The following is a 13375-nucleotide window of genomic DNA, read 5'->3' as shown; positions in this document are numbered from 1 at the left end:
CGTGGTGACGGAGGGGGTTTTTTGTTATGGGGAATAAAATGGGGCAAATTAAGCCCGTGGGTAGGCGAATGGATTGGCTAGCCGTTTTGCAACTCTTTTTCCTTAATTACAAAGAGTGTTAGTAGGTGGGTTTGACTAACTTTCGATAAACCTGAGTTTATTTACATCACTTGTATAATTAATCTTATTTTTAGTCGAGATAATTAAATATAATAAATTTTAGCCACATATAATTTTTAACGAATTACAACTTAAGAGGATCAGTAACCAAAAAAAAAATTTGTCACTAAATTCTTAGCTTCGACCGTAATTTAGCGACTGATTTTAGTAGTTTAGCAACAATTTTTCTCTATTATTGAGCCCATCAATAATTATAGTTTTGAACACTGATTAGTTTACATCAGGATGATGGATTATTCATCATTAATTTTTTTGTAGAATTTTATGTCTTAAGTTTTTGGTTATATGTTATGAGTGAAAATAAAGGTTACGGTGCATTGGTAAGTACTTTTTCATCTTTAGCCAGAACTTTCGGGTTCGAGTCTTGTTGAATTCGGATTCATTAATGTTAGAAAGAGTTTTATCCCTCAATGCATGAGCAGATGTAGGTAGAAGCAAGGGGGAACCCCGTCGTAAATGGATTCGCCTTGTTAGAGAGCCCGTTAAGAGACTTAGAAATATCATAAAGAAAGTAACAATACTTAGATGATCATGACTTCTTTCAATCGATTCTTGCAATGGATCAAGGTAAGTGACCTTATTAGAAGTATATAAAGAAAATAACAAGACTTAAATGATCATGACTTCTTTCAATCGATTCTTGCAATGGATCAAGGTAAGTGACCTTATTACTAATCTTGTAGACTAATATCTCTATCCAATGTTTACTTGCGATCTTGTGTGGAGTTTATAAAAATCTCCAACATCCTTGCCTTTGAAGGGTATTAATAGGAAAGAATTTAAGTTATATATGCACCGTCAATGTAAGAAATATTATACACAGCATCAAACCACCTAAAGTATATTTATATATAAAAAATAATTAAAAATAAAACAGATTATCTACTATAACAAGTAAATATTTTATGGTATGAAGCCACCTAAAGTATATTTATAGACTTTTGTTATTTTTGGATCAGAGTAATACTAAATGTGGTTATAATTAGTTAGATTTTCTCCATAATAATATTGTTTTCGTAATCCGATTACATCAGTCTAGCTATTTAAACTTGACATGTGAACAGAGGCGAATTTAGGATTCCTAAAATATGGGTGCACCACTAGAAAGAAAAAAAATGGAAAAAAAGTATTAGGTGAGAACTGATCCGTCGTCCTTTGCAGTAAATAACTCAACCTTCAACTAGTTTAACCATTTAAATTTTCTTATAGCATGAGTTCTAACGAGTTAATATTATACCAAGTTTAAAAAAAATGTATATAAAATACCTAATTTTACAATGAGAACATGTGTTCGTGTGACCCAAATTTACTACATAAAATCGCCTCTATATGTGAACATATTCAAAGATGCAAGAGAGAAAAAAAGCAAAAACTCGAATATAATATTAACAATCTTTATCACAAAAGATTAGCAAAACAAACACAAGTCTATTTTTAAAAAATTTCAAATTGCCGGAGGTGACCCATTAGAAAAAAATTGGATCAAAAAGTTATTTAGTGGTAGAATGTTAATCCCAACAAAATCTTCATTAATGAAAAGATTGTTGACTTGTTGCAGCATTTTTGGGAGGGCTGGGCTAACTTTGGGTTGTTTCATGGGTTGAGTTTGGGCTAACTTTTGTCATGGGTCAAGACAGTTATTTGCGCGGGTTGCCCTTCCTTTGGAGTGGTCTTTAAATTTCTTCATATTTGTAGGTCTTTAAATTATCCTATATTGTCGTCTTTAATTTTGCCCTTTGCGTTGCAACCCTGAGCGTTCATGCAGAAATCATGAGGTTCTGGGTTCGAACCCCCGCTTAAGCATAAATTTAAAAAAAATTGCAAGGCAAGATTTGGATCGCGTGTATGCCAGACCCGGCATACACTTGTTAAGAAATTACCAAAGTTATGTCGGACCCAAAGATACTCTGCCTTATGGGTAGACTTGACATAAGTATGTCGAGTCCGGCGTAACTTTGGTAATTCCTTAACAAGTTTATGCTGGGTCCCTTCGATAACTTCGATAATTCCTTAACAAGTTTATGCGGGGGTCGGTATATTTATGGACAAACTTTTAATGGGACCAGGACAAGAAATCATAACAAACCAATAAAGAATGTGGATGTTCTGCTCTAACTAAATGTATCTTAATGCATATTCAAGTCTTAAAATGTTGCAAATGTACCTCGATCTGTTAGTATTTGGACTTACCAAGTTGTGCAAATTGACACATCCTACGATGCACCAAAGAAAAATATAAAAACAATATCAGCCTTTTATGAGCATGCTTTGATTAAGAAAGAAAAGGTAGGGGAGGTTAGACTAAAATGTGGAATTTGAATCGATAATTTTCTCCAACTACCCATTTAAATTTTTTCAAGAACTGCACCCTCAAAATTGTCTATAATTAAACACAAGATACATCATATGGAATTAAAGTCGATCTAGTTAGTGACAGAGCACTATGAAAGTAATTAGATCACATACATATGTCATATATATGCGCTATCAATTAGATGGACACTATTTTATTGTTCTTGTTATCCTAATATTAGTCCCGTACGTTTCCCCGGTAATTGCTTTATAACCTGTTTGGCTAAAGTTTGAGAGGCCAAATGTAATTACTTTTTAAAAGAAATTTGTTATTCTAAAAGTGAGGTATTTGGCTAAGTTCTTACAAGAGAATAAGTGCTTTTAGGAGTAATAGAAGTTGTTTTTCAAAAGCTAAAAAGTAGTTATTTCCCAAAAGTACTTATTAAAAATCAATTTTGAGAATATAAACTTATAAGCACTATTTAAAAGCTTGGCCATACACTAATTGCTTCTTAAAAGTGTTTTTCAAATTGATTAGCCAAACACAACTATTTCTCAACAAAAGTACGTTAATTACACAAAACAGTTTAAATTTTTTTTCTTTTTTCAAAATAGGCTGATCTTAGAAGCTTGATCAAACATGTTATTATTAGTACGTTTGGTTGGAGAATTTTATGTGTAACTGGGGGAATTGTAAGATTTTGAGAACTACTAGTATTATAAACTTCTAATTTGACTTAGAAGGCAAATTGTTTTATGTGGTGATGAATTTTATTCAAAGCCAGTAGTCGAATATAAATAATTCATCTCATTGACCTAGGTATTTATTTTCACGAATTTAATTTATAAATATTTTGACTGACATTATGACGCATATGACAGAGCTGGGGCGAGTTGAAGAGAAGGACTAGCAGATTTCTAATTAAGCTGGCAAACCTCCGAAGATGGGTGCAGGCTATACCTAATTAGAGCCACATTAAAATGGGAGGGGCAAATGAAAAATTTTATAAGACATAACACAAGTACACATTATACACACGTTTTTGGGATCGATGATATCATAACATGAGGGACAAATTTGTAAGGTGTATTGGGCCAAAGTAAAAAATACTTTCCAAGGCTTGGGGACGTGATCAACATGTTGCGTGTCTTATTTTCTTAGTTTTTATCTACACTTATTATAAGCACTTATATATAATTATCATTTAAGTGACTTCATAATGCAAAAAATTTGTCCACACTATCAAGTGTTAGAGATATTAAACTCTATTTTGTAATTGCAACCCCGAGAATATGTCAAAGACACAAATCCCTCTTTCAAAAATGCATTTTCTTACAACTCAAAAAGGAAACCAGAGAGAAAATGTTTTCATAATATATAAAAGTAAAAAACTAAAACGTTCAAAGCTAAAAGTCCTCAAACATTGCGGCCGAAATGCACGTTTAATTTGTCATATTTAGCAAGTAGAGACTGTGTCTTCGTACGTTCTTTCCATATTAGGATTTTCGTACGTTCTTTCCATATTAGGATCTTCGTACGTTCTTTCCATATTAGGATTTTCTTTAAATTTTTTAATAATAAGCAATAGAATTCTAAGTCAAAGTCATAGAGCAGGCACAATTTGGCGTGCATTGTTAAGTGTGCCAATCTTCATTCATACCAGAACGTTGTTCTGCGACCAAGTAAAAACACTATCGGCTTCCTCCTCAAGTATTATACTCAATTATTTAAAACATATCCTCTACCCAAAATAATAGATAGGTACAATTCAAAACTGGTCAAAATTTTGAATAAAATTGTTGTAATTGTTAATTCATCTCCACTTGCTTAAAGAGAAAAATACAATGATGTCTAAATGATATGTACATCAGATATAATATTTTAAATGTAGTTATATTTTTATAACAAAAGATTCCCTTTTTTAAAATTTTTTTTATAAAACATAGTACAGTTTTATTATTAATCAATATTGCAAATGATAGAACTGTCTGAAGGGATATATAATAGTACCGCCATCGACTTAAAATGATTTTCTCTATGTGTGTGTCTGGAGGCTTTTTTATATATAAGATGCTGTTGATAATTTAGAAGGCATTTTAGTTTATTTTAAAGTTGAGATTCATCTGTTTCCTAAATCTTGCAAAAGCAGATAGGAAATATTGTTGTTTATGATTATGCTCACGTAAACAAATACAAATAGTAATTCTATATTTTAACGTTCAGATAGATCAATAGAAATAAAAAATTGAACAATCGTGTCTTGACTTGTCGGCTCGATACATGCTCCTATACTTACGCAGGAGAACACATTAAGAAAAAAAATGTTTTTGGTTCAAGAAAATCAGAAATCGATTAATGTAAATATGTAGTGTTGCGGAAAGAAAAAGAGTTTCAATTTTTATTTTAACCAAAATCTTGGTTTCACATGTTCATTTCCAGGAGAATACTATGCAAATTAAAGTAGTATTCAGTAATGTACAATTTTTTTTTTTTTTTACACCTATCATTCTGGATAAAAACATCTTTCAATTAGTGCATAGCATGTTTAGTAACTCTTCTAAAACAGGTTATGGATGGTATTAACTAGAAAGCATTCACTAAGTTAGTGTAGTCACTCCTCACTTTTAATAAATCTTTTTTGTTTCAATTGTGAACTAAGTTGTTAAATGTTACGGATTGAGTTATGCTTATTTTTGAGATTTTGGCATTATGCATGTGTTGATGTGTTATGTCAAGTATAAGTTTGATAGTTCGCATAGTGGGGTGAGTCCACTAACTGTCGGCCACGACTACCTAATTAGGACATGAGTACCATTCACTAGCTACTTTCTGGCCTATTTTTGAAAAATAGCTAGTCTCGTGAAGTTTTAAATTTTATAGGCGAAATTCCATCATAATGTTCTGGAGTTTCATTCGTAGAACTTCAAACTTCATGACAATTGCTTTATTGTAATTACATAATAAAAAGTGGCTATTTGTGAAATGTATCCTTCTTTCTCTAGCTTGATAGCACTTTGCCTAACATATTTGGATCCAGAACCACCATCTCCAATTAACATATAAATGTACACTAACAATAAGCAGTAAGAAAACAATTGCAATGAACATGATAAAGAAAATTTAGAAAACAAGAATTATACAGAACACCCCCTGAGGCTCAGACTTATTAACACATGTCTTCCGATCCCTTTTTGCTTCAACTATTACACAGATCTCTATTCTTTCATATTTTCTTTTTGTAGCCAAACTATATTGTAGTACACAAATACAAGTATCTATCGAGTTGAGGTGCCCAATTGGTCACTGCATAATTAAAATGTTTTACATTTTATGTCCAAGTTTGAGAGGATATCTTTGTATTTGGCCTACATCTATATCCAGGCGGAGTATATTTCTGAAAGTACAATTTAAACCTTAGCCATCGTTGATGTTGACGTAGAATTCTTAGACGGTTAAGAGAAATCAATATAAAAGACTTGAAAATTTATATAAGAAGAAGACAAATATAGGACACATGTGCAAAAGAGACCAACTAGGCTATTGTATATACTACTTAATTAATAGCGACCTTATATAAAACAAATAGCAAGTGGGATATTCTTCTATTTTTCATCCGAGGAAATAATGCCCATGACGAATTCAATTGTCTAAAATCAATGAACAATTAAGGGTCCAAGAAGATATTTGCCTTTTGTCCTTGTCCAACATAATGGTTCTCTTCACGTGGAATTAAAATGGAGAATATTACAAGACAAGTTGATGTTTCTGCTAGGAATTAACTTACAAGTGTAACTTCCTATGTACTTTCAATGGTGTATTGATTAACCTAAAAGATAAAAAAAGTGGAAATTTTTACTTAAGTTTCGTATTTCAGTTTTCTTGTACAAGAGAAATATCTTACTTAGATACAGATGAATCAAACAAGCTGCCACTGACCTTTATGCAAAGTAGAAACCATGAGACTCATATTCTATGATGAACCAAAGAATTCTCATTTTCAATATCATGTTTCTTATTGTCACTTCAAATAAATTTCTAAATTTACCTAGTGAGAACTACGTGGCCAATGACGGAGCCGAATGCGTTGAAGCCTTGAAGGAGATTGAAATAGCCTGTCAAGTGGGCCGGGCCAGCCCGAACCCGGCCCACCACCGGCCCGGCACTGACCCACTAAGAGGTGTAAGGGGCTGGGCTAGGTGGGTTTTATTAGGGGGGTGAGGGTATTTATATAAATTTAAGTTTTAAGACGAATTAGCCACCCAGCATCTCGCGATGGCTTGGGTGACGGCCCGGCGGCACCAACAAAAAAAAAAAAAAAGAAGATAAGTACTACATTTATTACTAATAATAAGTATTTTAAAAACATTATATCCCAATAAATTAGGAGTCTCTTTTACGGAGCACTTTAGTTTTCTTTAAAATTGTATTTTAAAGCTAGACAATCTTGTTTTCTCAACAAATATACCTTTGATACATTTTCAAGTATATAGTATATATTAGATTGTGATAGTTTTATATAAAAGTAAAATTTCATTAGCATGTCATATATATTGTGAATACGTAGATTATATCAAATATAATACTCCCTCCGTTTCAATTTACGTGAACCTATTTCTTTATTAGTCCGTGATAAAAAGAATGACCCCTTTCTATATTTGGAAATAATTTACCTTTATGCAATGATTTATAGCCACACAAAATATATGAGACTCATTGAACACCACAAGTTTGAAAGTCTTCTCTTTCTTTTCTTAAACTTCGTGTCAAGGAAATAGACATATCAACATCTACATAAATAATTTAAAATAAAACTTAAAACTTAAATTGATAACATTGCAAATTCAAAACATACAAACTTGAACGGCGAAATATTGCAAATCAAAAGTTCAAAACATACAAATTAAACGGCTAACATCGATGGACAAATTTAAAGAGGAGATAAACTTCAAAGTTCAATTTCGTGCCTTTTCACAAGAGTCTACGCAACACACCAAGTACCACCCCCCCCCCCCCCTAATAGACTAATACCCGACGCTCAACTTGTGGAGATATATGTCACCACAATGTTGACATTTAACATGTTCCTCATTTACTTGCTCAAAATGCATCCACACCGCACTTGAAGTTGATCTTCGAACTTGAGGAGAAGGTGGAGGTGAAGTAATGTACACTAGTTGAATAGCAAATTTAAATAAAAAGAGAATTGGGAAAATGAAGAAGAATGGAGGGGTATTTATAGTTTGAAAATATGACCAAAGTGCAGTTATTCATAAATTTAGGGGTTCAAATAAAATTAGCAACGACTAGTTTTTTAAATTTACAACGGCTAGCTTTTTGAATTTGACGATGACTAAACTTTTTTTTTAATTTAGCAATTTTATCATTAGTTGTAAATGTTAATTTTATTATTAGTAGTAAATGTAAATGTCTATTTTTGTATTAGAACTTAAAAAAAAAAAAAAAAAAAAAAAGGCCGGCCCACTAACTATAACCCGGCCCGGCCCGGCCGGGTTAGCCCGAGGTGTAACCCCTATCCGGGTAGGGCTGGGCCGGACACCCTTTTCCCTCTCCAAGCCCGGCCCCTTAACTTACGATCCAGTCCAGCCCCGACCCGGCCCCTTGTGGCTCACGTTTAAATGGCCCGGCCCGACTCACTTGACAGCCTTGGATTGAATTGAATTTCAATCGTCTGAAAAACACTCTTCAAATAGAATAAAATTGTACTTACTATATATGTATATATAAATTATTGAATCTTCTAAATGATTAAGTTCATTCCACTCCTGATTCAAATTTGCATTTTCTTAAATTTTCTCATTAAAATATCCGACCCCGACACTACAAAGAAGAATGTAAAAGCTTTTTTTTTTTTTCTCAAAAAAAAAAGTAAAAGAAGAATTTGGTGAAGTCATGGTCCAGGTGTCTACTGCAACAGCGAACTGCTGGAAAAAAGCGGCTTATTAACAGAAAACGACAAAGACGTCAATACCCCTATAGTTTTTTATTATCTTAACATTCAAAATTTCCAGTTTCCAAATTCCAAATACACCACGTGATGATTGAAACTCTCTTTCCCTCTAAACTTAGAACTTTTCTTTATTTAGAAGTTTCAAGGAAAGCTCAAAATCCCACATCAAAACCTAACAATCCTTCCACAAACAAATTTTTAATCATTATAGTAACATTATCTCCACCACGTGCATGAACCATTTCTCATATAAATATCCCCTTCACCCCGTTCATCAAGAAAGCTCACAACTTCCTCTTTTATCTCTCTGTTTTCTCTACTACTAAATTCACTTGTCAATACAAATTAAACCCCACAAACAAAATGTATGCAAATTGTGAATTAGAAAATGATTTTGCGGTTCTTGAATCAATTAGCCGTCACTTACTTGAAGACTGGGAAGTTCCGTTAACGAACTCAGACAACTCAACAACCTCAGATATCAGCCAAAGTAACAGCATTGAATCAAACATGTTCCCTAATTGCTTGTCGAGTGAATTCGATACAGCTGAAGTTTTCGTTAACAATATTTTTGATGAAGACATTGAATTTGGATTCGAATTAGCGCCTTCTGATATTCCAATCCCCAATGTCAAACTGGAGCCACAAATGTCCATCGAATCACCTGAAACATGGAATTTACCGGAATTTGTGGCTCCGGTTAAAGTGGAATCTCCGTTAATGAGCTCTGACAATTCAACAACCTCAGATATCAGTCGAACCAACAGCATTGAATCCAACATGTTTCCCAATTACCTATCCAATGAACTCGATACAGCTGGAATTTTCCATAACAATATTTTTAATCAAGACACTGGATTTGGATTAGAACCTTCTGATATTCCAATCCCCAATGTAAAACTGGAGCCACAAATGTCCGTTCAATCACAAGAATTTGTGGCTCCGGTAAAAGTGGAATCACCTGTGGCAGCGCAGCCAAAAGCGGCGAAGCATTATAGAGGTGTGAGAGTGCGGCCATGGGGGAAGTTTGCGGCGGAGATTAGGGATCCTGCGAAAAATGGGGCAAGAGTTTGGCTGGGTACATATGAGACAGCGGAGGATGCAGCGTTGGCTTATGATAAGGCAGCGTTTCGCATGCGGGGGTCACGTGCATTGCTGAATTTTCCGTTAAGGGTTAATTCTAGTGAACCTGAACCTGTTAGAGTTGGTTCTAAGAGATCGTTGGTGTCGCAAGAAAGTTCTTCTTCATCGTCGCCAAATAGAAGGAAGAAGGTAGCTAAAGGGACGGAGTTGTAAGTCTTAATCAAGCGGGTCCTGTATAGTAATAAAAAGATAAATTATCTGAGGGTAATTTTTTTTTTTTTTTTGGTGGCTAAATCAATGGATTTGTTCTTTCTTTAAATCTTGTGGCTGTGGTTGATGAATTATCTATTGGAATTAATGATAATCTAAGATAATTAACCTCAAAAAGAGTAACAATATTGTCATATTGAGAAACAAAGGTCAATTTTTTTTTGGGGGTAAATTGAAAGAAAAGTCAAACTAACGAATTCCATCCACCTGATCGAATTTTATTGGCAAAGTGAGAAATATGTTCAGATAAAAATGGAAAACTAAAGTTTGGACATCAAGCCCCATATTTTAGTAATAATAAGTGGCATGGAGGGCCGAACACAGCGGTCTCTCCTTGTAACCACTGCTTCACGAATTGTACCCGCATTAAATTCTTATATTATGAGCTATATAATTTGTACACTTATTCAATTATTTTTATATCTCATGTAGACATATGTCATAGTACTTAATATTTATTCCCTTCTCATGTATAGACGTATGCACTTTAAATTTAATTTTCCAACACATTTATTTCCTTCGTACACTTTTACTTGTTCACTTTTGACTTTTCGTGTTCTAACTGAATATTTATTCTCTTATCATGTATAGACATATGCAGTTCAATTTTAATTCTCCTACACAAATTTATTTCCTCCGTGCACTTTAATTTGTCCACTTTTGACTTTTTACATTCTTTGAGAATTAATAAATCCCACATGGATATATGTCATAGTACTGAATATTTATTCTCTTCTCATGTATACACGTGTGCACTTCTATTTTAATTCTCCGACACATATTAATTTCCTCCGTGCACTTTTACTTGTTCATTTTGACTTTTCACGTTATTTAAGAATTAATAAATGATAAATCCCACATGGATATATGCCATAGTACTGAATATTTATTCTCTTCTCATGTATACACGCGTACACTTCTATTTTAATTATCCGATACATTTATTTCCTCCGTGCACTTTTACTTGTTCATTTGGACTTTTCACGTTATTTAAGAATTAATAAATGCAGTACTCCTTCCGTCCCATATTACTTGGCCACATTACTATACTTGACTTTTCACATTCTTTAAGAATTAATAAAAATGAAGTACTCCCTTCATCCATATTAACGTAGACATGTGTTATAGTACTTAATATTTAATTCCCTTCTCATGTATAGACGTATGCACTTTAAATTTCATTCCCCGATACATTTATTTCCTCCGTACACTTTTACTTGTTCACTTTGGACTTTTCGGGTTCTAGCTGAATATTTATTCTCTTCTCATGTATAGACATATGCAATTCAATTTTAATTCTCCTACACAAATTTATTTCCTCCGTGCACTTTAATTTGTTCATTTTTGACTTTTCACATTCTTTGAGAATTAATAAATTTCACGTGGATATATGCCATAGTACTGAATATTTATTCTCTTCTCATGTATACATGTGTGCACTTCTATTTTAATTCTCCGACACATATTTATTTCCTCCGTGCACTTTTACTTGTTCATTTTTGACTTTTCACGTTATTTAAGAATTAATAAATGAAGTACTCCTTCCGTCCCATATTACTTGGCGATATTACTATACTTGACTTTTTACGTTCTTTAAGAATTAATAAAAATGAAGTACTCCCTTTGTCCATATTACTTGGCCACATTACTAAAAATATATGCCTATTTTTCTATTCTATATTTATCTAAAAATATATGCCTATTTTTCTATTCTATATTTATCTTCTTTTCTATTTCTATTATCCTCGTTTTCCTTCTTTGAAAATACTTTAAACGTGAAGAGAGGACGAACAATAGCAATGCAAATTTGCACCAAAAGTTATTGGCAAATGCGCTTGGGACTCTCCTGAACTTGCAATTTTTTATACAGTGCACACCTAAACTATGCGGAGGCTTAAAAACCCCCCTGAACTTGCAACTTTAAGTGTCCACACCCAACATCATTACATGTTTCTTTAAAACTTTAGCAATATTTTGTAAGTCATTTTTAGCTTTAATTAATTAATCCCAAGTGTCCACACCCTCGGATAATATGTGTAAACATGCGCCGTACACGGTGTACAAAATGCTGATGTGGTTGTCCACGTAGATATCCACATAGATAATTACAACCCGACCCAAGTTACCCATTTATTTTAACTTTAAATTAAACATAGGCATTTAAACCCGAATTTACTCTTTATCGGTCAAATTTTTTAACCCTAACCGATGGTTTGTCTCCCACATATGTTCTCCCCCAAAAATCAGAGTTAAGGGTTTACTTGTAAGTGAGCAATTTCTAAGTGATTCCGGTCTCTTTTAGGTTATTTTGTGATCTTCTTAGTGATTCCGATCAGTTGCTGCTGTTGCTTCAATTGTTGCTTCGATTTTCAACATTTTGGCTGAAATTCTTACAAGGTAAGTGATTATCCACTGTTAAAATGTGTTTTGTGTTTGTTTTCATCGTGTTTAAGCTTGTTTCTTTGTAGGTTTTTGTTTATTATTCTGACTAGGGTTCAGTCGTGGGTTTCATCTAGTGTTCCGATTAGGGTTTTGATTTGTGGTAAGACTATGATGATAATGAGTTTATGTTCTTATATATTGATTGTATTGTGTTGAAATTTTCAATTTTGTGCATGCATGGCTGTTAGGGTTTTCTTGTAATTTCTTCCAAAAAATTAGGGCATTTCTGTAAAACCCTTTTTCTATTGTCTTAATTATTAGATTATGTTTAGTATTGTTAAAAATTGGGGTTTTTTTTTGTAAATAATTGATGCATAGTTGTATGTTTGTGTCTAATTGAACATTTTATGTCTGTTTGTAAACTAGTTGTTTATTTTTATGTTTATGTCTTAATTTTCTGGTTATTATTCATTGTTGATAGGTTGACACATGGCTTCTAAGTATCTTAACTTAAGGTTCAAAGTTGGGGGTATCTTGGTTAGTGAGCTAGGGCCAATCTACATTGGGGGTAAAACTGAACATGTGTTCAATGTTGATGAAGATCACATGTCTGAACATGAATGCTTGTACCAAAAGCTATATAAACTGTACACTTTAACCAACTACTTCTTATCCACGTGGACATATGTCATAGTACTGAATATTTATTCTATCCTCATACATACACGTATGCACTTCAAATTTAATTCTCCGACACATATTTATTTCATAAATGAAGTACTCAACATTACTTTTTGAATATTTATTCTCTCCTCATGTATACACATATGCACTTTAATTTTAATTCTCTGACACATATTTATTTCCTCCGTACACTTTTACTTATTCATAAATGAAGTACTTAATATTCGCTTGTACCAAAAGCTTTAAAAATTGTACCTGCAATGAATGCTTGTACCATAAGCTATATAAATTGTACTTTTATTCCACGTGGACATATGTCATTGTATTGAATATTTATTATATCCTCATGTATACACGTATGCATCCCAAATTTAATTCTCCGACACATATTTTTTTCCTCCGTGCACTTTTATTTGTTCTTAACCAACTACTTTTTTATCCACGTGGATATATGTCATAGTACTGAATATTTATTCTCTCCTCATGTATACACATATGTACTTCAATATTAATTT

At 33.0% G+C, this 13375-nt stretch overlaps 1 protein-coding gene across 1 annotated transcript; it reads left to right on the top strand.

Moving 5' to 3' along the window:
• Positions 1–8656: 8656 nt before the first annotated feature.
• Positions 8657–9843, top strand: LOC132069418 (ethylene-responsive transcription factor 1A-like). The gene has a single exon (XM_059462766.1). It carries the CDS (start codon positions 8805–8807, stop codon positions 9735–9737), a length of 933 nt encoding a protein of 310 aa, XP_059318749.1. The 5' UTR covers positions 8657–8804; the 3' UTR covers positions 9738–9843.
• The last annotated feature ends 3532 nt before the right edge of the window (positions 9844–13375 follow it).

The sequence above is a fragment of the Lycium ferocissimum genome, chromosome 9 (genome assembly GCF_029784015.1).
Source record: "Lycium ferocissimum isolate CSIRO_LF1 chromosome 9, AGI_CSIRO_Lferr_CH_V1, whole genome shotgun sequence".
In the NCBI taxonomy this organism is placed as follows: domain Eukaryota; kingdom Viridiplantae; phylum Streptophyta; class Magnoliopsida; order Solanales; family Solanaceae; genus Lycium; species Lycium ferocissimum.
The sequence above is the reverse complement of the archived record's forward strand: the minus strand, read 5'-3'. Positions and strand labels throughout refer to the sequence as shown.

Coding starts and splice junctions, on each gene's coding strand:
- LOC132069418 (XM_059462766.1), top strand. CDS start 8,805: ATGTATGCAAATTGTGAATTAGAAAATGATTTTGCGGTTCTTGAATCA.